General features: G+C 40.3%; 1 protein-coding gene across 12 annotated transcripts in view; it reads right to left on the bottom strand.

The window, feature by feature from the left end:
- ABLIM1 (actin binding LIM protein 1) overlaps nucleotides 1-24,238 on the bottom strand; it is a 189,078-nt gene that overhangs the window by 20,090 nt on the left and 144,750 nt on the right. For 8 of the 12 annotated variants that reach the window (XM_058841975.1, XM_058841968.1, XM_058841972.1 and 5 more), the window contains exons 8-13: nucleotides 22,889-22,947; nucleotides 20,475-20,537; nucleotides 13,829-13,906; nucleotides 11,551-11,706; nucleotides 7,029-7,064; nucleotides 5,639-5,768 (exon numbers count right to left, since the gene is read on the bottom strand). In XM_058841975.1, the coding sequence (XP_058697958.1) occupies nucleotides 5,639-5,768; nucleotides 7,029-7,064; nucleotides 11,551-11,706; nucleotides 13,829-13,906; nucleotides 20,475-20,537; nucleotides 22,889-22,947 (522 nt within the window). The remainder of the gene's footprint in view (nucleotides 1-5,638; nucleotides 5,769-7,028; nucleotides 7,065-11,550; nucleotides 11,707-13,828; nucleotides 13,907-20,474; nucleotides 20,538-22,888; nucleotides 22,948-24,238) is intronic. The other 4 variants (XM_058841974.1, XM_058841970.1, XM_058841969.1 and 1 more) reach the window with 2 other exon arrangements.

The following is a 24,238-nucleotide window of genomic DNA, read 5'->3' on the forward strand; positions in this document are numbered from 1 at the left end:
CACAATTTACGGAAGCAGTGCCAACCTCAGTGGAATGTGCACACACACACAGAGGAAAGCAGAGTTCTTGGCTGCCTGTACCTGTCTCCTCATGGCCAGCCTGCCTGCAGTTTTACATAAAAACCCATTAAATTTGGGTTCCTTGCCTGCACAGAAATGTCTCACTGTCTCAGATATACTGTAACTACTGTTAACTCCCCAAAGCAACAAGAGCACTCCAGTTCACCAACACTGTAGAAGGAACTAATTGTCATGCCCTTGGCATGAAGTTGAATATGTCTGTGTGTAGGTGGGGGATGTTAAGAGATAATGGAACAAACTTAATCTAAAAATTAATCACTAGAGCACAGCAGAAGGGAAATTCAGAGGCTTTTTTTTCTTCCATTCTCTCTGCTCCATCAGGTAGTTGTTTTTTACAGTTGAATTTGTTAGGCAGGTTGCCCTAGCAGCCAGGAATAGAATTGCTTGCCCACACACAGCCCACTGTAATGCAGGTCCCTGCTGCATTCTGAAGTGCTCACCACTGGGCTCACTGTGGGATTCACAAGCTGAGCTCACAGAATCAGGCCAAAAAACCCATATGCAACCAACACTCAGCCTTCTGTCAACTTGCAACCAACACTGAGCCTTCTGTCAGCTTCCAGTTTAGTTGCTCTGCTTCTGAGTAGACATAGGAAAACAAGCTCAACAGTACCTGAAACTCTTACTCCTGTTCAGGTTTTGTCAAACTATCATTAATCTTCTTGTCCAGAAGTGTAGCCTTTATTTCACACAGAAAACTGAAAATCATGAAAAAGCCAATACACAAATGTCTTCCAGAGCAGAACTTTCACCTGCATCCACAAAACCCTGGAAATAGTTACCAGGTACAGAAAGCATTTGATTTCAGACATGCCTCAGGGAAGGAAAGAGGGAACCTGTGAAAACCAAGGTCCAAATTCTCTATGAAGGTGGGTAGATTCCTCATGGGAAGGTCTGTGAGCAAAGAAATACACATTACTTTGGAGCTCTTTTACATGGAAATCTTATGGAGGCTTTGCAATATTCTTGAATGCCTCTGAAAAATTCTAGGCATGCAAGATGAAATCCTGACTCTCAATGAGAGTTTTGTCTCTGATTTCAGAAGGGTCAGGGTTTCTTTCATTCGTGGACTTGTTTTGATTCTTTCATAGCAAAGACAGTACTTTATTGAGACAAGACCAAATTCAATAGAGAGTCCAAATTAGATTAAATGAAGTCTAAGCTAATGTATATTACACACTCTTCCAGCTTTTTCAACATATATGTTACATCAACAAACTCTCACTCTGAGGTGTATTTAGTCCCTTTCACTCCTCCAATTTCTTTACTTTTGGCTGTGTCTGTGAGGCTTAATCATTATGCTTCTTTAAGCCTTATGTTGTGAAAACACACTGAAACTGGTCTAAATGTCTTCTTTTCTGGCTTGAGTATACAAAATAACATGGGTGTAACATGTCACATGATGCTTCAGTTATCTTGTTATTTCCCAGTTATGCTGCTGGAAATCATGCCCCTTTACTAAAGCAGTTGAGATATGATCTGTATTTTCTGACTCCTAAAGGGAAAAACCCCAGAAGTTACAGTTTTGTGAAATCTTTCTTACAAACCAACATCAAGTTCACCTTCTTGCTAAAAGTACAAGTGAGAAAGGCTGAGCTAGTAAAAAGATCACATGGTGCCTCTTCTGTCACAGCGATATGAATCTGAGCTTTCAGGAGTTTGGCTGAGTAATGACACATAAATGCTGTCCAGGCCTTCAGAAAATTGAGGATTCCTACATCTTTCACAACACATCTGATAAAACTCAGACCTCCCCCCACCTCCCGCCATCTACAGCGCCTGCAATCCCACTTGGCCTTTTCTACCAATAACTGAAAAATATACCTGATCTATATGCCAGGTGATTATCTGAAATCTGAAAACAATAAGCATGGATTTCTAATAGTTCTTCCCATTTATCTGTTGAAGAAGCTATTTTCTCAACAGAAAATAAATGAAAATGCCACTTGAAAGAGTGTGAGCATTAATTTGGATTTACAGCAAAGAAATGTTGAAACTGCAAGGACTATGAATTAACTGCATGCTGAAATGAGCAGTATAGCTATTTTTAAGGGTCCCAATCTTTTAAAGTGAGAATATTTTTAAAATAGAAATATAGTAGAAAAGTGGACAGTGCAAATTATCAAAAATCATCTTCAAAAAGGTAAGACTAAAATTAGCAGTGGTGATCTGAATGCTTAAAGAGCTATGAAGTTGAGATCTACTACCATTTCTTGAAACTTCATGGCAACAGCTTTCTTGCAACTGCTTCTGATTATCTCCAGTTTATGAATATATACATTAATCAGTGGTGCCAGATTGGAATGCATTTTCACTTTACTCAACTTTCTCTTTTTGAGCTCTTGTAGGTGACATGAGCTATGACCTTCTCCCCCCAAACAGAAGAGATGGCCCAGCCAAGTGCTCCAATAGAGCTCAGAGTAAGTCCACATACACAAAAAGCAAGAAACAAAACTAAAAGCTTATTGAGCTAAATGAGTTCCTTGAGGGCACACAGTGAAAAAAGAATCCTCCTTCAAATCAAACCATGGAAAACAAGACTGAAAAAAAGACCAGATCCTCAAATAATGTAAATCCTCGCAGTGCTACTGCCTTCAGCAGAGCCTGCTGATATGCACCAGTTGAAGAGAGGCCTAGAGATTTTAATTTTATTTTGTTGGGCCCTAATTATTGCCAAGGTGAATAACAAAGATTAAGTTCCTTGTGTCCACTGATCTTTATATCATCTCTTTTTTTTTTCTTTTCTATATTTTGATCACCTTGTCCTCATTCAGAAAACTCTGTAATCAATTTTTTCACTGCATGTTTTAAGAATGTGGTAGTAATAATTAGATTTGATAAAATAACTGCTGAAGGGATTGTTGAGTACTGCTTTAGAAAGAAGCTAAATTAGGCACATACAGGTTCTGGTTAATAAATGACAGTGCCTTTCTGTGTTTTTCTACCAGGTAAATGCTTGGTGACTCTTCAGCTAGGGCCCTTAGAAATGACATATTTCCTCCAGAAAAAAGGACATTATGTCTATTCTAAACGTAGTTTTGAGTGCAACAGCACATTTCGAGGCATGCTCAGCTACACAGCCATAGGCAACCTCCCAGAGACACGCCTTCTCAGCTCTGCCAGAGCGCTAGCAAATCTCCAGGCTGGAGGGTACTCCCTGGAGAGAGGCCTGGCTCCTTACCTTTGACATGGGGGATGAAGTGGTGTCGGAATGGGGAGTTGGGGCGGGAGTCATGGAGCGCGGGGCCGCTGGTGCGCGGGGGTACCACGCGCTGCGCACCCAGAGCCAGCAGCTCTGCGGCAGCGGGGAGGCGGGGGACAGGACAGAACGGAGACAAAGAAAAGCAATAAGAGACAGGCAGGGAAGGAGGCTTCGAAGGAAGGAGAAAAAAAAAAGGCATTGAACAATTAGGATTCTGGAAAGAAGGAAGGAGAAAGAAAACAAAACGGTTAAAGACGCACCAAAGGGCCCGTAAATGTTAAAGACAAAGTTACAGGAAGCGTTAGAAGAGAGGCTTAGGTTTGAACCGCGTGGCTAATTTAGCATAACATCATTGGCTTAATGAGCTTCTGACCAATGCCTTGTTACCAGAAAGTAGCCTGCTACCAGCATGCAAACATCACATTGATGCTCAATTAGTTAAGAAAGCAACTGGTTTGAAAAGTGCCTGACCAAAAAATGTCAGTCAAGAGGCATGCAAGCTGTTTTCTATTGTTTTAAGACATTCCAAAAATGCTGCCAACATCAGCTAGGACACCACGGGAGGAAAAGGCTGCAAACTTTTTCAGAACTTGTAGGAACTCAATTTTTGAAGAACCTTATGCTGACAACATCAGTACAAGTTCACTTGTCTCTCAAGGGCTAGCGGGGAGCAAAAGAGAAGTGATCTGGGGCCACTGGGTTTATTCAGAGAGAAATTATTCTTTCAGAATAACATGGTGAAAAGAAGTGTCATTAGGAGAGAAAAAAATGTATATTTGTGCTATTATTCAATAAATATTTACTAGAGGAAAATTATTAAAGTAGCTTTAACAGTTACCCCAAACCAGGGTAGGAAACATCAAATGATAAATTGTACAGAATTACTTCTGTGTCATATGAGAATCAGTAACAGGTAAACCCAAGATGAGATCATCTGAACATAGGTAAGTTTGAACAAACATCTCTCCAGAAAATCCTTCAGGCTGTGGGCTTTGGAAGATTTTACATTGGATTACAACTCTAGCTTGAGCCCATCTGCCCATCACAAGAGTTACATAAACAGAGATTGCTTCTGGGGAAAGTCTTTGAACACAGACAGTAAAACTCAGTTACAGTCAAGTCTGGAATAGGGCCTGGATTTGTTCATATCCCTGAGACAGCAGATAAAAATGGAAAAATCCCCCCAGAACTGGAGAATCAAGGGACAGAAGTTTGCAGCTTTTTCATGTTTTCAAATCTCTTTCAGTTTCAGTTGCAATCGTCATCTTAAAACACAGTCATGTTGTCAGCACGAAGTATCAGACACAATTTGCTTCTGTCCCACCTCCCTTGGGTCCCTTAAATAAGGCATTCACTGACAGACACAATTGGCTGCTTTCAGCCCACCCCCACTAGGAAATGGCTACAGCATTCAAGTTCCACAGTGGTGGCTCTATTATAAATCTTTAATTTTAAAAATGCAGCTCCTATTGCATATGGGCTTTTGGCATCCCAACTGTTCAGCTGTAATCACCAAGGAAGATGAAACCATGCAATTGCATCACTTAATTTAAAAACAGATCACAAAGATTTAATTCATCACCATACACAATAAAATCAGTCTTGAAAATTCTTCAATGAATAGCATTTAGTGATATGTTTTTATGCAGTTTGGGTGTGGATGAACAATTAATTTTCATATCTTACTTTAAGATACACAACCGGTAATTTTGACGGCACTGGGAACCTGAATGACCTGTACATTTTCTATATTGTACCTAGGATTTGTACATCACTGCTAAACCAGAAAGTAAAGTTAATATTTTCAAGTGCTCCCAGGCAATTGCCTATGGCTTTAATTAAAAAGATACCTTCTGAGTCCATGTTTTAAAAAAATTACTAGAAATTTGGAACATATGGGTGCTTTGCTTCTGAATATGAGATCCTGTGTCTGCACCAAGCTTTAAAGGAATTTTTTACAAGGGACTAAAACTAAATTACTAACTTTTGTACAGTCAAGTCATAATTTTTGTTTCCAATATGTGATACTTTTCCCAAATTCCAGAATGAAGTTTTCAATTCACCGCTGCAAATTTTCGCTTGCTTTCAGAAACATATAAATATTTTAAAAAGAGCTGATTGGAAACAAAACCAGAAGATGCATATTTATGATGCAAGAAACAGTCAGCCTAGTGCAAAATACTATGTCAATCCAGAACAAAAAAAAACAGGTAGAAAACAAGACATTTAAAATACACAACAATTTTTCAATCCTAAACTTCCATTTCTAAGAGAAAGAAGTGTGTCACTGCACCACTGAGTGGCATATTAAAGAAATAATATTTTTGCATGTGTTTGTAATGCAGTTGCCCTTACCAGGTCTGTGGAAATGCTGGGGGGAACGTGACATGGTGGGGGTGTAGCTGTGCCGACTGTAGACGGGAGAGTTGATGGAACCCTGGCTGGTAGACCTGTGAATCATGCGGTCCCGAACGTCCTGGTAGCCCTGCAGGACAGAGGCATCCACTGATAAATGTAAATGCACAGAACACATTTTTAGCAGCACTTAACTTCCATGGATCTGAAGGCATCAGCAGAAGCGACTGAAATAGCAGCATCCCTTAAGCTTTCAAGCTACTTCATTAGCACTGCTCTCCAAGGATCTGCTCCAACCCATTTTAAAGTCAGAATTCAGTCTTGGAAGGTTCCAAATCCACCTGTAATTTCTATTAAACTATAACAATCCTAGATTTTCCCACATTCTCTGACTCCATAAAGGAAGCTGCATCCAGAGCATGTGTATCCTGCAGTGTCCTGCACGAGACACACAACCTGACCATCAGTGAGCTAACTTGGAGACCAGCAAGAATTCAATAGCTGCAGCACAGAACTGTCTGTGGCTAAATTCACCGTGTGTCACCAGCTGCATCAGCAGGCATTTATATCCAAACCAGATTCCCCATATGCATCTGAAAACATGACACCTTGTAGAGCAAAATTCAGTGTACTTGGTCTCCTGAGGGTAAATAGAGCCAATAAAAGAAACAAACAAAAAACCTCAAAACAAACAACACCCTTATCCCCCCACCCCTCCATGAAACAAACAAAACCAGGACACAAGGGAAAGGACTGATTAATGCATGAAGACTTACAAGAAATTTTATAGTCTCTTAATTTTTAACTAGTAGCAATAAGTACAACTTTTATGTTGCAAATAAGCAACAGGACAATGCAATGATAATGGCTCTGCAAGAGCATCTGTTGTATCCTGACAAAAGACTTCCCAACTCTTTCATGTTATTATGATGTTCAAATTAAGTCCACTGGAACAGCAAAACCAAACCAGACCATAGTTATCTTTTCTTCAAGACAAAACTGCAAATGTTTCAGTAGCAAACATGGGTTATTATTTAGATGCTTAGAGCAGCATTTTATATCCTGTAAATGCTGCAGCTCTCGAGATCTGAATCTGCCTGTGCCACAAGGAGCAGGAATGTACCAGAAGTGACACCTGCTGGAAAAAGGGCTCTGCTTTACAGACAGCAAGAGGGAGAAGTGGCAGCTCCAGTTTTTGTACAATCTCTCAATAAGAGCTTCATGTTTTCTTCTTAGAAATATTTTTTGTTAAGTTTCAGCATTGAGAAAATATGCCTGTGTGGCAAACAGAGCTGGATCTGTCTGACAACAAACCCAATGCCTGCACTGCCTTGAGGGAATGATTCTAATCACAGTAGGACACTGTCCCCAAATCTTCCACCAAACTTACTTCTGCAGAAGGGGTAGGTGATAATGTCCTTGGAGACTGCAAAGACATAAAAAATAAGGTTATGAAATATCATTGCATATGCTGGGCTAGAAAATGGTAATCTACACATTGCTGCAGATGTTCTGACGTATGACAATGTAAAGTGGCAATGCAGAAATTACTGAGGCCATGCTGGCACTGGAACCAGCTTTTTCCACATGGCTCAGGGACTGGTCTGTAAATCATTGATGTTTAAAGTTTCTGGGAGAATCTTTATAAGCGTGATTAATTCAGTCAAGTATCATGCAAAATCATCTTAGCCATCTAATCATTGTGGTAATTAAAACACAGCTGTAAAGATCAAAATCAGAAAGAGTTATTAATTTAATAACCATGCCTGTCATGAAGAAATCTTTAAAATGGAAATCAAAGTAAATAAACTTAACTCAGAGTTTTGCATGGAAAATCAAAATGCAGAATATCTTTGAGGATGAAGCATCTTTTCCCTCCAACACACACACACTGGCAAAAATTTGCTTCTCCCCAAGGCCTTACATTTCATACCCATGCAAAGGAGCACGTAGTTGTCATCAACATTTCTTTGATATGACCTCCTTTAAATCTCTGTGTTCCTCCATGGTTACGTAAGGAGAACAGACAGGAATTACAAGCACTTGTATTGAAAGAACTGCACAGAGGCCAGTGGGCAGAAATATGCACAATATTATGAAAAGTTTCTGTAACACAGATAGGGAAACTGAGGCAAGAAATACCTTTAGAAGAAACAAATGATTATGCATATGCTGATGGTACAAACAAGAATAAAGGCTATGTGTAATTACCAGTTACGTGCTCTCCAACCACCAGACAATTTGAAGCTGGGAGATCAGGTTTTAATTATTTCCTTTGTGCACAAAACTTCAATATTATTTGTCATAATAAATTGGGCAAGAGATTATGCTTTTAATTAAGACCACAATTATAGACTGATATAGTTATTAAGACAATATCTCAGAACCAAAACTGCTGATTCTTGTCTAACTACTACACTAATGTACAGCAGCAGTAGTGTAAAATGCACACAGAGTCTCTGGTAACAAAATATCCAGCTGGTAAATATCCATAAATTTTGGATTGAGAGATTATTCACTCTCATGGAGCTGGTGACACTGGGAATGCTAAATATCCAAATAAAGGAGCAACATTTTTTATTGGATACAGGACATCTCCTTTCCATCAAGTTTCCATAAAGCTGCTAAAGACTGCTTTTGCTACTTTCCATCAAAGCCTTGAAAGTCTTTTTCATATTTTCCTAATTCCTATCCTCTAACAGCAGCAGCTGTAAAAACCTTTCTCCACATGAAACATGCCATACACAGTGCTTTGGAACAACATTCTCTACAAAAACTGAGGGCTAACCTAAAACTTTCAATATGAATGAAAAAAGCACATGTTGCGAGGTGCATTCCCATGTTTTTCTGCTAGCAATTAATGTGTTACTCTAAATAAATGCATTTCTATCATCTGCTGGGTGCTGAGGTAATGGCTACAGTGAAAGGCAGTCACAGGAATCTAAGCCTGGGAAGGCAGCCCAGAAAATAGCATGATGAATCCAGGTGTTTTTCCTTTCATGTATTTTTGCTCCATCACTGACACAGTCTCGTTGCCTTTTGGGAAATGGAACCACACTCTGCAGCCAAGTCACTGTTTTATCATGCACAGGTGAACTGTCAGATCTCAAACTCTGAGACTGCCAAGGCACATTGGGTTCTTCAGGTATTTCAAAACCTGGTCTATCCCAGAAGGCCACACTATGATCAGTTTGAAACACACTGTGCAGGCAACTGAGCAAATCAGTTCCATTCCAGAACAGCAAGCCAGTGGAAATACAGTGATGACTCCAGATGAGGAAGGGGAAGGGAAAGAGGAAAGGGAAGGGGAAGAAGGCTCATTCAGACCAAACTTTTTCTACTGCCATAGGCTCAGTTCTCTATTGCTTTGAAATCTGAGAGTCTGCTCTGATACCTGAAGTCACACAGATCACTTTGTCATATGGGAAATTTCTCCTAATTTTTACAGGTGTCATTCTGCAACATAAGTTTCAGCATTTCACACTGATAGCACTTTAGCTGTCTTTGAACTACCAGGTAGGATCCCTGCTCCATTTTGAAGCATCTATCATGTTAGAAAATAAAATCCTTTTTTCATTTTATGTCTGCTCATTAAGTGAAAGGTGTTTCAGAGCATTTAGTGCTTTCAACAAACGGAATACTTGAAATAAAGGACATAAAGTGCTGCTTCTCGGTATATACCCAATAAAAGTTGGAGCTGCAAAAGGGCGGCTTCATCAGGCTGCTGCTCCCAGGGCAGAAGCGACAGGTCCTGAAGGACAGCTGGCAGTTGCTGTAACTTTCTCCGTGTGCAGCAGACACATTTCCCCTCAGCCCTGTGTCCCCGCGCTCCACGAGAGGGCGCCGGGAGCGCGCGGGACCGAGCGAGCGGGAGCGCGCCCGGGAGCGCGCCCGGCACCGGGAGCGCGGCCCCGCGGCTCTGCTCGCTGCCATGCTGGGTTAAAATGGATCGTTTTCTTGTAGCCCATTCCCTAGAATTACCGTTTGTGTCCATCTCTGGATTAACTTTTTATTGGGTCAACTTTGATGCCTCTTGCGCATCTCCCCTTGTACACCCAAAATTCTTTCTTTGCTGAGACCGGTGATTTTTTTTTTCCTTTGTAAATCATGGTGAGGGGGCACGACTAATCTACAATCATAAACTGAGGGTCACCTGCTATTTAACACCACCACATACACATCCCTTACAAAGAGAATGCAGGATAAATCACTGTCTGTACAACTAAACGTGCCACCTTCTTTGCTTTTTAAAGATGATGGGGACTGATGTACGTTTTACCAAGATTGCTGTCATTCCATTACCACAACACAAACACAGGGTAAGGGATCACTCCACCCCAATGGGCTTGTGTTCTCATTAGGGCAAGGGAAGGGACGAGAAACAGATACAAAGAGGTGAGGCAACTTGCCCAAGGTGACAGAAGTCAGCAGTAGCACTGGGTTAAAACCCAAGATCTTCAGAAAAGAAGGTGAGAGCCCCTTCTGTTTCCACAATTACAGAAATTTCTGTAGTCACTAGAAATTAACTGAATTTAATGCTGGTGATAATATGGTGTAAGAAAACCCCGAAGGCTTTTGCTTGTTCCCAGAACAAGAATAAAAAGCAGTCAACTTACACCATATTGCTTTATCAGCTCCCAAAATACTGCTTTGTCGGTAAGAAGCTTCCCTTTAAGGATTAACAAAGTTCACTTTCTCTGGTGAGATTAGTTCCCCCTGTGTAACTAACAAGAGACATGTGTTTGTAGCAGGTTTTGTGGAATGGGTCAGCCCTGTTGGAACTGGTCAGAGGTCACCACTCCATCTCAGTGATTTTGAACAAGATGCCAGCTGGATTCACTACCAACATAAATTGGAGGGGAGAAATTCTGTAATGTTCTGACCTGTTAATCTCTTATTTTATTCCTGAGCTGAGTTTCCAATTCATGATTTAAAAACCTAACTATAAAACATTAAAGAACAAAGAAGAAAAAATGATGCAGTTCTGATCTGCTGGAGGGCAGAACACTAATAAGAAAGCAGATTATCTGTCACACTGATCTCGTCATCTACAGACCACTGGTGCCTGAATGATTTACTGCAATTCTTTCTTCTTGAATTTATCTTCATAGTCAATTCAGTTACAGTCAGTATGGTCACTGAGACTGCAGTGGTAAATCCATTTCCACGTCCATTTAGATCTGCATTCAGGAAGTCTGATTCATAGACAGATGGTATTACATGACAAAACCTGCTTCACAGACTGCACTGGAATCATGTAAATAGTAATTGCAGCTATGGAAATTCACCTGAGAAAACTGGAGACAATCTGAAAGATACCTTCACATGCAAGTTTACAAGAATAAATGACATAGCTTTTTCTTGTTGCTGCCTGATACAAGAATCCTTACAAAACGTCAGCAGGTTAAAATGTGAGGCAGGTATTTCTATAACACAATCAACCTGCTTTCCCAGGTGGAAGAGTACTTCATCCTGGCACAATTTTATCCAGTATGTCTGGCAAAGTGCTCTGGAAATATATATATTTTCCTTCAGTATCTGTGAGATAAGTATCCTGCTGCTCTTAGTCCATAGACTATCATGGTATTCCTCCCATTCCCTTGTGAATATTGGTGCTCCACAGCACAGCAGCACATTGGCTTTTGCCTCACGTTCTTGACCTTACCATTCCCAAAGATTAGGATATCCATGGGAGTTAGGAGGAAGCACACAGAGACAGCCTGCAAGCTTCTCCACTGGTGTTAATGTAAGTGGCTAATCCTGCATTTCCGTGAGTGTTCCCAGTACCCCCAGATCAGACAGACACAAAGCAGAGTGAACAGCAGCAGCAACGACCTCCAGGAGTGCCAATGGGAAGCGAAGCAGGCTGTGGATGCAGTGCACAGTGGAATGAGGTGCTGGTAGGTCATTACCTCTCCAAGACTCTGTCTCTCCTGTCTGTCCTCGTAGGCGGAGGTGTAGAATGGCTCATAAGTAATTAGGTCTGGACGTTCAATGTCATAAATGGCCTTGACTTTGGGAATGGCTGCTAAATCCTTGTAATCAAGGATTTCATTGTCTACTTTTGCCTAAAGGTCAAAGACAGAAGATAAATTAACTTACACAAATGCACTGGCAATTTCTGTTGTATACAATTCATGATTTTGTGTATTTGTTGTCACACTGTTGCTATGGAAACCCCTTTTTGGCACCCTACACGTGGAGTGAATGCTTCTTGTTCCTCTCCAGCAGGCCTCCTCTGCAGCAGCTCACAGTGCTTTCTCTTCTCTTGGGGAAGAAAGAACATGGCATATATAGATCTAGTTACAAAAGTTTTTTATCCCCAGTAATGAGCTGGAAACTTCAGCTCTGCCAATGACTCACTTTGTGGCCTCAGGCAAGTATTTTCACCTTTCTGCTCTTGTTTTCCCATACGTAAAATGGGTGAAAACATCAATTTAGTTTGCAGATTACAGAGATTACAAAAGGATTTCATGCTAAAGACCACAGACAGATACTCAATTTATAACTGTGCACACAAGAGGAAACAGAACTTATTGGAAGGAAATAAAAAGACAAGGAGGACTGTCAGGACTGGGTATCCAAACTCCCAAATAAAATAATATAAAATAAATAATAAACTCCCAAATAAAATAATTACATTGCATTCATCACTCATCCTATGCCCAAACTTCTGACTAAGGCATCTGCTCCTTACCAACTGCAAGCATGGACTATTTTTTCCACTAAGACTGCAAGGAGATCTTGACTAATTAAAAAATAGAAGTAGGAAATACATTCCAAAGTCAGTTTCACCCATTACAGGGAGATAGAAAGAGGCCTTACATTTAGTTTAGATAACTAATATCTTTCGTTACTTACAGAAAGACTTTAAATAAATCATCATACATTTTTACCTACCTTACATAAATACATTGATGACTAAAACTGAAAGAGGATATTCAAATTGTTTTTAAACACTTCTACAAGATACTTTATTCATAGTAGATTGCATAAGGAAACTTACATTCAGTTCTGTTCTGAGTGATAGCACCTAATAATTTCAGATTAATATGCATTTTCCTTTGCAAGCTCTTTAACAACCACTGGTCTTGGTTGTTCTTATGCAATGCCTTAAACTAGAAACAATACAAAACCTTTCTTGCTAGAGAAGCAAATTTTGAAATATTTAGGACATTCACTCTCTACAAATACACTCAAATCTCTTTAGTTTTTAATTACCAGATATAAAAACATACCTTAAGCCATTTTAATCCTTAAAATATTTAGCTATAATGATATATGTTATTTCTATAGTATTTTTATCAGTTTATTAATGAGGTGCAAATATGTCTGGATACTCTTAATCCAATAGAAATTATTACAGATATTTTTGTAGACCCCAATCGAGGCTGCCATGTTGCTCTACAGATGGTGATTTTGAGCAGCAATTGATTTTCATAAGCTACAGTTTATGAAGTTGATATTACCCACAGAATGGCAGCTCTCCAGGACATGCTTTGTCTTTTGATATCTGCAGTGTCAACACTTTTCATATATCAGCTTATTTTTGTGGTTGTTGAAATGCATAGAACTAGAGTTTAATTCAGGACATGAGATTTGTAATTTTGTACATTTTTTCTGCCTTATTGTAAATTTAACTGCAAAATTTCCGTGGTTTACTCTACATTTTCATCTATATAATCGCAAGGTAAAAGATAAAGATAAAATCAGTGATTTAGCATTATGCTTAATAACGCTTTTTTCCTAAATTAAAAATACCTTTCCTTCACAATCAAAAAATCTGATTTCTGACTTGGAAGGTTTGGGTCAGCCAGGCTTCTTTCAGTGTAGCTGACCCTGCTCCCCACATTTCCCAAGGGAAGAGAGCAGAACTCTCAAAAATTGTGTATCAAAGTGCACAGATCTCCTCACAAAATCCTTACAAAGTCGAATGACCCCTCTGCCCTCTGTCTCTCTTCCCGCCACCAAATGACATCAAAAGTTTTACTGTACCTTTCCCAAGAGAAATGTGACCTGGAAAAGGCCTACCCTGCTCTTGAAATTCTGTAGCTATAAAAGCTACATGGCCAAGCTTTTAACAATTTAAACACTAAAATAAAGCATCAGTATAAAAGTGATTTATTTCAGCATGAGTGGTTCATGTGCAAGCAAAGGCTCAGCACCTTATCCATCAGAAGGAATACTTACATAGATAGTGTGGCCTGGAGAGCCAGGTATACTGGAACCTGGTCTGGAATAAATGCTCTCTGATGATGTTCTTGTAGGCTGAAAAACAAAAGGGAACTTTTGAGAGCAATCTGAAGCCATTAATGTTGGCAATTTTAAGTGAAGAATTCTGCATACATCTTGAAAATAACTGAATTTAGGAAAAACATCAACACAAATGCAAGCATTCTGGCAAATTCCACAATCTTGTGAGGCAAGTGGGGTTTTTTTGGGCTTTTTTGGGTTTTTTTTTTGGTAGAGGAAGGAGTGGTGTGAGAGGGGAAGAGGTTTTCTAAATCATACAGTGTAAAAGACTAGACTGACAACAATAATGAACAAAATCAAACAACACCTGCCAGAGACTCTGTAGAAGCCATACAAAGAACCATCCAGGATAGTCCTGCTGGTCACTTTAGCAACACGTTAGTTCACAAACCACTGCAGGGATCAGCAGTCCAGCAGACAAAACTGTTGTGAGGAGCACAGCACACACGTTATCTCTTTCCAGGTGTTCAATCCCTGGATTTCCATCAGGAATGAAGTCATCAGAACTGAATTCAGCCTTCCTAAGTAAAAGGACCTGAAATCCTTTGCTTGGAGCTGTTCCCTACATCTGCAGCACAACCAAGATGCAGCAAGGAAGTCAAATGTTGGTTGCAATGTCACGATTCCCCATGATGCCGAATTTATGATGTTTAATGACAATGTCCTGCAAACTGAAACTCATGAGAACACTCTCATCCCTACAAAGCCAGTGCTGCTACATTTATCAGACTTTCCAACACTTTTTCAGGACTAAACGGACACTAATGCCCTGGAGGAATTTCTGTGAGAGAAAACAAAACAACTGATGACCAAGATGTGGGGATCCTGAAAATCTGAGGCATTTGAAAAGTATATTTGATCAAAAGTCACCCTGGTTATTTTGATGATTACTCCTAAACTTGGTATGCAGCAGACGCACAAAGGTAGTCAACCATATCCCAACTGCAACTGAGAAACCATGAACAATTTTTGCTCCTACCAAATCCCATCACAAAACTTCATGTCAGCACATGACTGTGATGACACCAGTGCAGTTGGATACTTCAAAGTCACTTGAAATCCTGGAAAACAGTTCTTACCTCATCAGCTTGTGACATTAGGTCCCCTGGACTAAGGGACCTTCAGGCACACCTGAAGAGAAACAAGGCCTGACAGTCTGGCTCATTGTTTCTCAGGAAATATTGGAGTGAACACAAAAAGGCTACTGGACCTATCTTACCTCTCAGCATACATTTCCTGATGGAACCATTCAAGTGACCCCAGAGACTTTCTACTTTTAAGTTCAAAGCCAGAGAAGCTATTGGAACCATCTGTATACAAAATGCTGAAGACTAGTCATGGATTATACAGCAAGCTTTCTCTGAACTTCACTTTTGAAAATCAAGTCACCACATTCAGGGAGGGTTAGAGAAGCAAAAGGCCTTGGGTATATTCCACCAAAAAATGTAAGATCAGGTCAAACAGAGAGCAGATGTAGCTGTGGACTGACACAGTCACAAATCCTCCCCAGATCATGTTTGAGAACACTTTCTCAGCTGGACCTTTACGTGTTTCTTTTCTTTTCTCTCTGTAGCTGCAAATTCCTACATCTCAAAAGGGAACAGAAATTCCTCATCTGCCCTTAAGCTCCTCCCAAACCAAAAAACCCAACAACAAGCACTTGTTTCATGGAAATGTTACGAGAATTGAGCTGGAAAATCTGGCTGCTGTTGAGAAACATTTTATTCCCCCTTCCATTCTTTCATTTCACTCTGTTTGAGTGGAGACACATGTAACATGTTGCTGCGGTTACTATGGAAAACAATTGTTTTCATTACAACATAGGGAACAGTATTAAGTACTTGAGGTACTATTAGGGGTGTCTCTGTTACCTCTGGCTTTTGGCAGACATACTTTGAGAGTTTTGTCTGCTCAATTTTCCCTGTTGTAGGAAAACAAGTGTTAGAGGCAGTTATGGCTTATTCCCATCTGGCAGGCCCTTTGGATCCATTATAATTGCCTCAGAAAACAAGAAATTCTCAGTGCTCACTCCAGCTCCTTAGTTTCATCTCTTGGTGTCACTGCTGAAAACCTTTCTATTTAAGGAAAAGTCACTTGTTTTTATCACTTCAGTGAATTTACTAAATAAAGTTAGACACCTTAAGAACATTGTTTCAGCCATATTCTGGTAATAACTTTCTTAGGTGCTCCTAACCCTCGAGTACAGGAGGAATTGTCAGATGGACTGGTAAGTTGTAGCACCTGTTCTTCATTTCCTCACTGTGTTTCTGTTCCAAGTTCCTCTTCATCATCCCATTAACAAGGCCAGGAGCCAGAAATTATACCCTTTAAACCAGTTTTCTATTTTCTGTTATTCTTTCTGTGTACATAAATTTTACCTTCTGCCTATTGCAAAGCTCCCCACTGCCTGGGCAGGACGTGCTGCTGCCAGCCACAGCCCAAGCACACTCTGCTCCTTTCCTGAGGAGCTGAATCCAAGCAGACCTGCTCCTCTAGCAGCTCCCAGTCCTGTACCTTGCTTATGTCTAAACATACCCCTGAACACAGTGCATGAAAAAGGACTCGTACATCTACTCTTACCCTTCCTGCCTCACTTTGCCCTATTTCTTATTTTGAGTCACACAGGCTGTTTCCATCACAGATGGCTCTTTCCTACCCTGCTTCTTCCCATATGGTCTGGAATCCTTCACAGCTTTGCACTTTCGCCTAAAGACAATTGCATTGCACTTAAGAACATTTATGCTGCTTGCTTTAACAAACATACACCAAAGACTCCTAGATACAAGCTGCTCCTCTGGCATACTTTTAGTTGCTATGGTTAGCTCCTCTCCTAAGAGGCCAATAAAGGCTCCTGTTTGAAAATCTGTGACCTGGTATGGCTGTTATTAGATTGAATGTTACACTTTCATCCCTGACCCTGCCTAACACCATTGTGACTCTGTATCTTAAACAGGTGGCAGGAGACACTCTGGAGGTCAAGTTCTCTATAGATGTAACTGCACTGGGGTGTAAATTCCACCTTAGAGAGGAGCTGATCAGAGCACAGCTAAAACAGGAATATGGGCTGGCCTTGATGTATCCTTTAACACTGGAGATAACACAAGTGCATCTCTTTCACACGGTATTTAAAGAAAACAGGTGAAGAAAGAGGACACAATCTTTAATATGAATGCAGTAATTTGGAGGTATTTACTTCCATCACAATAGTCCTGTGACAGACACTTATTCTACACTCCCAGCACCAAAACAAGTTAAGCTGCCTCAATCCTTCTACAAAGAGATCTGAAAAAAAATGTATATCATTGTTCTTTTCCTTGAAAGGAATCAAATACAGCTTTTTATAAAGCCACCACTGTGTAGAGAAATATAAAGCAAATTTCTATGAAGACCTAATCTTTTTTTTTTTTCCTCTGGTGATACATGGCTTCTCCACATTTTCTGAGAGTAGGAGAATCATCTTTTTTTTTTCCTTTCCTCTTCCACGCAAATGGATGTAAAAGTAGTAAATATATCAATATAGGATGTTTGCACCAAATACAGAAAGTCTATGAAATATATGAAAAAAAAATCAATAGAAATTCAGTCAAGAAAAATTCATGCATGTCATTAAAGGAGCCAAAGGAAAAAACAGATCACAAAGCATCTAAAGTACTTGCAAGGCTTCTCATATTTCCCACTTTATCACAGACTTCTTATTTTTATGTTTTTGTTCTTCATTCCATGCATTTACCTTCAACACAAAAGTTCTTTACCAGTTTCATTTGCAGACTGATGGAGATAATACCAACTGTCATGCTCATCCTCTAATGTTCACCGTGAATTGAGTGCTCAATTATTGTATCACCCATGCAGATTAACTTGTATCACCCAAACTGATTAACTTGATATTTCAGTATTAGACTACAAAGCTTAAGATGTTCATCTGCATTTACCCCTGTTTGTCATGTCATCATGCATTGGTACACCATCTAAATAAATAACTTCTCAAAAAAAAAATAAAAAAAATCCCCGCTAGAGCCATTCACATCATCCAGGTGCTGCTACAATGTGGTGGCTCCGGCATTCTCAAGTACAGATGTTCAGCATCATGCTCTGTAAAAACTTACAGGTGCAGGCAACCAGATCAAAACTGATCTCAAGAACATCTGGCCAAATGGATGCACTATCGTTTTACAAAGGCATCGTCACCATTTACAGTACCTGCCTTAATTTTTTGATAGAGTTCATTATGCAAGGCGGTGATAATAGCTGCAGAAGAATGAATATGTTTTCACTTAATAACATTTAACATTATACCATAAGCAAATTCTCTAAACCTCAGGAGCTACTTTAAGTGAAGCATACTTATAAATAAACTAATAGAAGATTAGGATGAAATTTCTTATACTGGGCAGACTTAGCAACAGTAAGGGATTTGACTATCTCAGTATAACACTTTTTTCCCTGACTGCCTGCTCTATCAATTGCAAGGTTTTACAGTTGATTAGGATTTGGAACCAGGGCTCATAAAATATGGATTTCCTATGGATTTCCATAATTTTCAATGGCTGACCAACAAAGTCCCTCAATGTCAGCATTCCTTGTGCCTCTCTGCTGTGCCCTTCTCCTTACAAGGAGTTTCCTTCAAATGCATGCATTCCTTATTTGTCCGCACTAAATATGCATCAAGACAAAACTAGTGAACAGGTTTAGTTCAAACTCACACAGACACAGATATTAATAGGTTACAACTCATTTTTCTTTCCTTTCTGGACACAAAGGCCAGAAGGGAGAATGAATTTTCAGTACATAATCACTGAAGGTATATTGGTACCAAACAAACTTCTACAATGCTACTCATGCAAACTTAGCCTTCATCAAGAGTAAGTTAAGTGGGAAGAACAAGAAAATAAAGTGGGAAGTCCAGAACATACTGAATTCAACACAAGCTTTCAGAGAATTCAGAGGATTTCAACCTACCATTTTCTAACTACAATTTTCATGTAGATTCAAGCCTTTGGCTCACTTTTATAGCAACAGTAGTGACAGTACTTTTGTGTCAACTCTGTAGAAAAAGACTTGAAGCCAAAATCCGCCTTGAATTACACTCTGTAGAATCACCATGTAAACCTAAACAGAATTTAATACTGACCAAATTTACACGAGAGGATATTCATCTGACCTTAAGCTATTTGTATCCTACACAGTCTACAAAGCAAGAAGGAGGACATAGCTTTATTTTAACGTGGACTGCTCCTATTTTGCCTTGCATATTATTCTAATACATTGAATAGGATTTGGGTTCTTAATCCTGAGGCTCCTGGATTTCAACACTGGAAACTCAGACTAATTTGTGTTAAGCTGAATGCAAAAAGTCACTATGCTGGCCTAAAAGATGAGTGAATGGTCCTACAGTTTGCTGTTCTCAGACTCCATTATTTTATCCCATAAAGCCTAGGACTGAAGAGACACTGTTCTCCTTAGGAGCACTGCTAACACGTCTTTATGCTGCATTTTCTTGATACAGAGATCTGTAGCTAACAGAGCGAGAGGCATTAAGTGTGTTAAGTAACTAAACCACTGTGCAGGACAAATGGTAGAGGGCTTGTATTAACCCCCACTGAATCACAGAATTAGATTCCACTTCCCAACCCCATCCTGCAGGCTGGATCTCCCACAGACACCCTGCTCTGGCTGACATTTGACTGCATCTACCCTGCAATGAGAGATGTGAAGGCTGCACAAACCAACACCAAGGAAATCCAGTGGCATGGACTCTCTGCCTGCTACCAGCCTGTGCCAGCCCTGCCCCAGCACCCTCTGACCTCATCACCAGGTGAAAACTACCTCAGGTGCACCTGCACAGCCACACATCCCACAGCAGACACAACCAACAAATAAACACTGCCCTGACAGAGAAGAAATGGAATTGGGTGGTGTTTGTAGGTACAAAGCAAACTCAGTAAAATCTGAAAGTAGAAAGCTACTCCAGAGCCAAGTGGACAGAGAGGACCTAGCAACTCACATGTGGCTGTGCACCAGACTAGAGAGGCAAATGCTTTCAGGCAGCACATAGAATATATCCAAACCTGGGATTTCTAAAACATTTTCTCAACTAAAGTATTCATGGATAGTTGGTCAATAGATATAAAAAAGGAAGTGACTTAACTGATGGCTTATTTTTTTTCTTTCTAAAAACCTAAGTCATTATTCATGGAAAACAATTTCTCTTTAATCATTGCTTTAAAGTCAAATATTTTTCACCATTTTCATTTGCTTCATATTTGCACTCAAATTTTTTGTATCAGAAGGAAAACTTTCTGGAATACTGGAAGACCAATACTACAGCCCCCAAAAGCTCATCTGAATCTAAAATAAAGAAGTTAATTGTAAGCATTTCATTAAACAAAATAAAAAAAAAAGTGAGAATTATCAAGCAACACTGAAACAAGTGATGCAAAATACAGCGTCAGTGCCCATGGTGGCAAGTGATAGCAGGAAAGCTGTGTGGCAGGAGTAGTAGCAAGCTCAGCAAATGACAGTAATGAACAATCTTCTCAGTAAAGAAGATCATTATCAACACTATGAAAACACAACAGCAAACCTCTGCAGAGCGTGGCCTGCGCAGAACCAGACTCTTTGGATAAAAGAACTCAGATGAGGAATGCTGTCATGAAACACAAAAGGGAAAAATGAGTGAAAAGGAAAGCAGTTTCCCCAGTTCAGTGGTTAAGCTCTTTTTTTCAATCAAGTTATTATCACCTACTTGTGTTATGATATCTGTTACTGACCGCTGCGGAATCACGAACAGCCAGACAGTTGTAAATAAACACCTAAACAATATATATTTTTGTAACACACATATGGTTGCTTTGTTTTCTGCTTGTTTTGTCTTTGTAAACTTCCATAAATATCCACGGGAAAAAGATCTAAAGCAACCATTGCTTTTATGAACTCCCTCTCAGATCTTGACCAGCTCAAATGCTGATTAGTTTATATCACAATTCAGTTACTGAGAGAAAACAGAACTTGCTGAAAGCTTCTGAAGTTACTTCAGTGATAAACGGGTTTTTGTTTTGCTTTCTTCCATCGGGAAAGGAAACCCAGCAAGCAAATAGGCAATGGCACTGGCTTTTTGCAGAACCACCAGAAAATCTAGGCCTGACTCTGAATAAAAAACTGAAATTCAATCAAAGTACAGATCCCAATTTAGTGCTGACATGCTCAAATAGCACATAGTTCCCCCCGTTTTGTTTGTTTCTGTACCTACCTTTTTGCTACTGCCTTCATTTGGGTCAACAGGATGAAGCACGTGTCAAAATCATCAAAGTGAATTCCAGCTGATTTTAGAATAAGGTTCTAACTTTGCACCAGAGTACACAGAGACTATCTATGATGTACCATAGGAGCTAAAAGTGGTGCATCCCAGCCAGCTTCAGTATGGTGCACTTATCGATGCCTTTTAAGGACCTTTTAAACCTCTGCACAGAAGGTCTCCTCCAGGAGTGTGGTGCTGCTGGACAGCTGTGCTGTCACATTGCTCAGATGCTCCCTCAGTTTGCCTTCTTCAGCTTCACTTCCTCTTCCTGCACGAGCTCACTTGGGCAAAGCCCTGCAGGTGAGTGAATCCACTTACTTCACTCACTTCAATTAAAATTAGCTGAGGAGGGAAAATACTGACAAAAAGGGAGATACTTGAAGAGGACTACAGCCATTTCCATGGGGAATGGAAATAAGCCAACTGACTTATAAGGTCAGCTGGAGAAGGCTAATAAGGACCACATTGTAGTCAGGAGTGCTTTGATAAAACTCCTGGGTCCAAGTGAAAGGGAGGTATTGTACTGCAACCAAGTACTATGAAGGCACAAGCATTCTGACACTTAAGCATGGCCAAAATACTGTCTTACATTCAAACTGTTAAATGGGGAAGAAAATCCAGTCTGGCATAATTTTCCATTTCCTTAGAAAAAGTCAAGACAGAACAATGTGTGAATGCTAGATGGTACCTGCACTGAGGTTAGGCCATTCTAGACCACATGCCCATCTAGGACCAGTTATGTTTTTGCCCACACTAACATGAACTCTTCTCAACAAGAATTTATCTGCACATTACCTATGACAATAATAAATTCTCTGTGGGGGATGTTTCACAGACCAGTACTAGAATAATATATTTATTACTAGAATAAATGCGAAAGGATGTGGCTTCTTGTGCATGAGATCCACACAGAATACAACCCACAGGATGTCATAGGTATCTTCATACCAGTACCTCTTAGTTTCCTCATCTGAAAGACAATTTATTCATATGCAGTCTCTAATATTCATATCCTGTTAAATTAGCAAAATTCAAGAGACCAACTGAGACATCAAAAAAAGAAAACTATCCGGAGGATGAATGAGTGAATAAGGGCTTAGAATTGCCTGGTTCATGCAAAAAGCCAGGCTCTAGCATTTATCAGTGCAGCATTATTGTCACAGAGGATTTGACCCAGAAAGTTTGTCTGAATATGCTGATGTAACTCCAAGGGTAACTGTGGCTCTTTTTGGCATTAAATCAGGATAACTTTAAGTTGAGGCTTACTTGCATAGCAAAGAAAGAAGAGTTCATCTTTTCTAAATGCTGCAAATAACCACTCAGAACAGGGGATAACTATAGAGCAATTACACAGATGTGCAAAACCACTAAAATATGATAGCATTTGCCCTGTTCATATCTTCTCCTTAAGAATCTCTCTCACAACAATTGAGATATGAAATGAAGTGTCTTAGATACTTGGCCACGTCTGTATGTCAGTAAATGACACTATCTTTAAGGCAGTGCACTGAGACAGGTATGTGAAGGTGGTAAGCCTAAAAATCAGAGCAATACCTCTGAAGTGCCTCCACTGTATATTCTGCCAGAGTTGTGACAGCTATGTGAAAAAAACATGGAAAAAGTCACTCTTTTAAAAACAACATTCAATTATTGTGTGTGCAAAATGTATGGTGTGTCATTGAGCCATGAATTCAGCTTACCCGGAGCTTCTCTTCAGTCTTAGTGGATTGCTTACAGTCGGGATGCCAGACAGTGGAACCTGGGGGAGGAGAAACACATCTTTATTCAGAGCAAAGCAGATGACTTCTGCTCATGACAAGTCAGTTATTAAAGAGAATCTCTTCATTGCATCAGATGCTGAATCTGTATGAACTATGAAAGTAATTCACATTAAAGTCTAGCTCATGGGAAATAAAAGGGAAACAAAAAAAAAATATTCAAATCCTTGGTGTATCTACAGCAGCTTTGTCCTGAGGCTGCCAAAGCACTTTGCACACATTCTTAATTAAAACTCCAGCAGTCTCAAGCAGCAACAGGGTCAGTAAGCACCAGGTGGAGGGACTGAAAGAGAGAGGGTTCCTCTGGCAGGATGGAGGGTAAGAGCAAAGGAACCGGGCCTTGGTTACCTGATCTGTTCTCCCCTTATGTACTGCCCTGCACATAAAAAGGAAGTTCTGATTGTAAGTCCATTGAGCAACAGGTGTCATACACAGTTACTGTAAAGTGCTACTCAGATCACATCTTCCCTCATGCAAAAGGAAAAGCAAAATTAGAACATTCACAGTGCAAAAGCCAGGACTGTGTGACCCACTGGCAGTGGGTGAGAGGCCAGGGTGGCAGCTGGTGCAAAGCTGCACATGGGAGAGCCTCTCCCTGGATCCCAGCACACCATACCTGCCATTGGCACACACAGCACTTCTACCTGGCATATTCCAGCTCTACATCCTACTAAAAAAGTCAAGTCCTCTGCTGCTTGTTTCCCACAATATGAGACTCTTTCTTATGCTGTGAAGTAGGAATATCCTGCTGTCCTCAAGGACTGAGCGATGTCAGGGGCAAGAAGCATTTCCATCCCATTTGAGCTGTCCTTTGAAATGCAGTGTAAACTGTGGTCACTGCTGGAAAGCTGCTGGCAGGTACTGGCCAAGATGAAATGAGCAAAAACCAACACTGATTTTTAACACTGACTGCAGCTGCAGTCAAATTCATCCTTCATTCCAGTCACCACAAAGCCAATCCAGAGCCCTGGCCATCTGCAGGGGGGAACATCACCTCTTCACTCTGTCCACAAAGAAACCAAACAGAGCCAAGTCCAGGTCTCCTGCTGGTGACTATTAGCTCAAAAGCAGCCAGAGGAAACCCCACCCTCAGGGAACAGGAGAAGGATGGGTCAGGACCACTGGAAACTTTATGGTAACAAGCCCTTACACGGCTTGGTGCAGAAGATCAGCAGGAATCATTTCACTTCCCAGCAGTACACAGCAGAGTCACCATCAGGAGACAGGAGAGAACGCTGTGACTCTGGAGCAAGGGTCTGAGGTGTTTGGCTG

The sequence above is a fragment of the Poecile atricapillus genome, chromosome 6 (assembly GCF_030490865.1).
Source record: "Poecile atricapillus isolate bPoeAtr1 chromosome 6, bPoeAtr1.hap1, whole genome shotgun sequence".
NCBI classification, from domain to species: Eukaryota; Metazoa; Chordata; class Aves; order Passeriformes; family Paridae; genus Poecile; species Poecile atricapillus.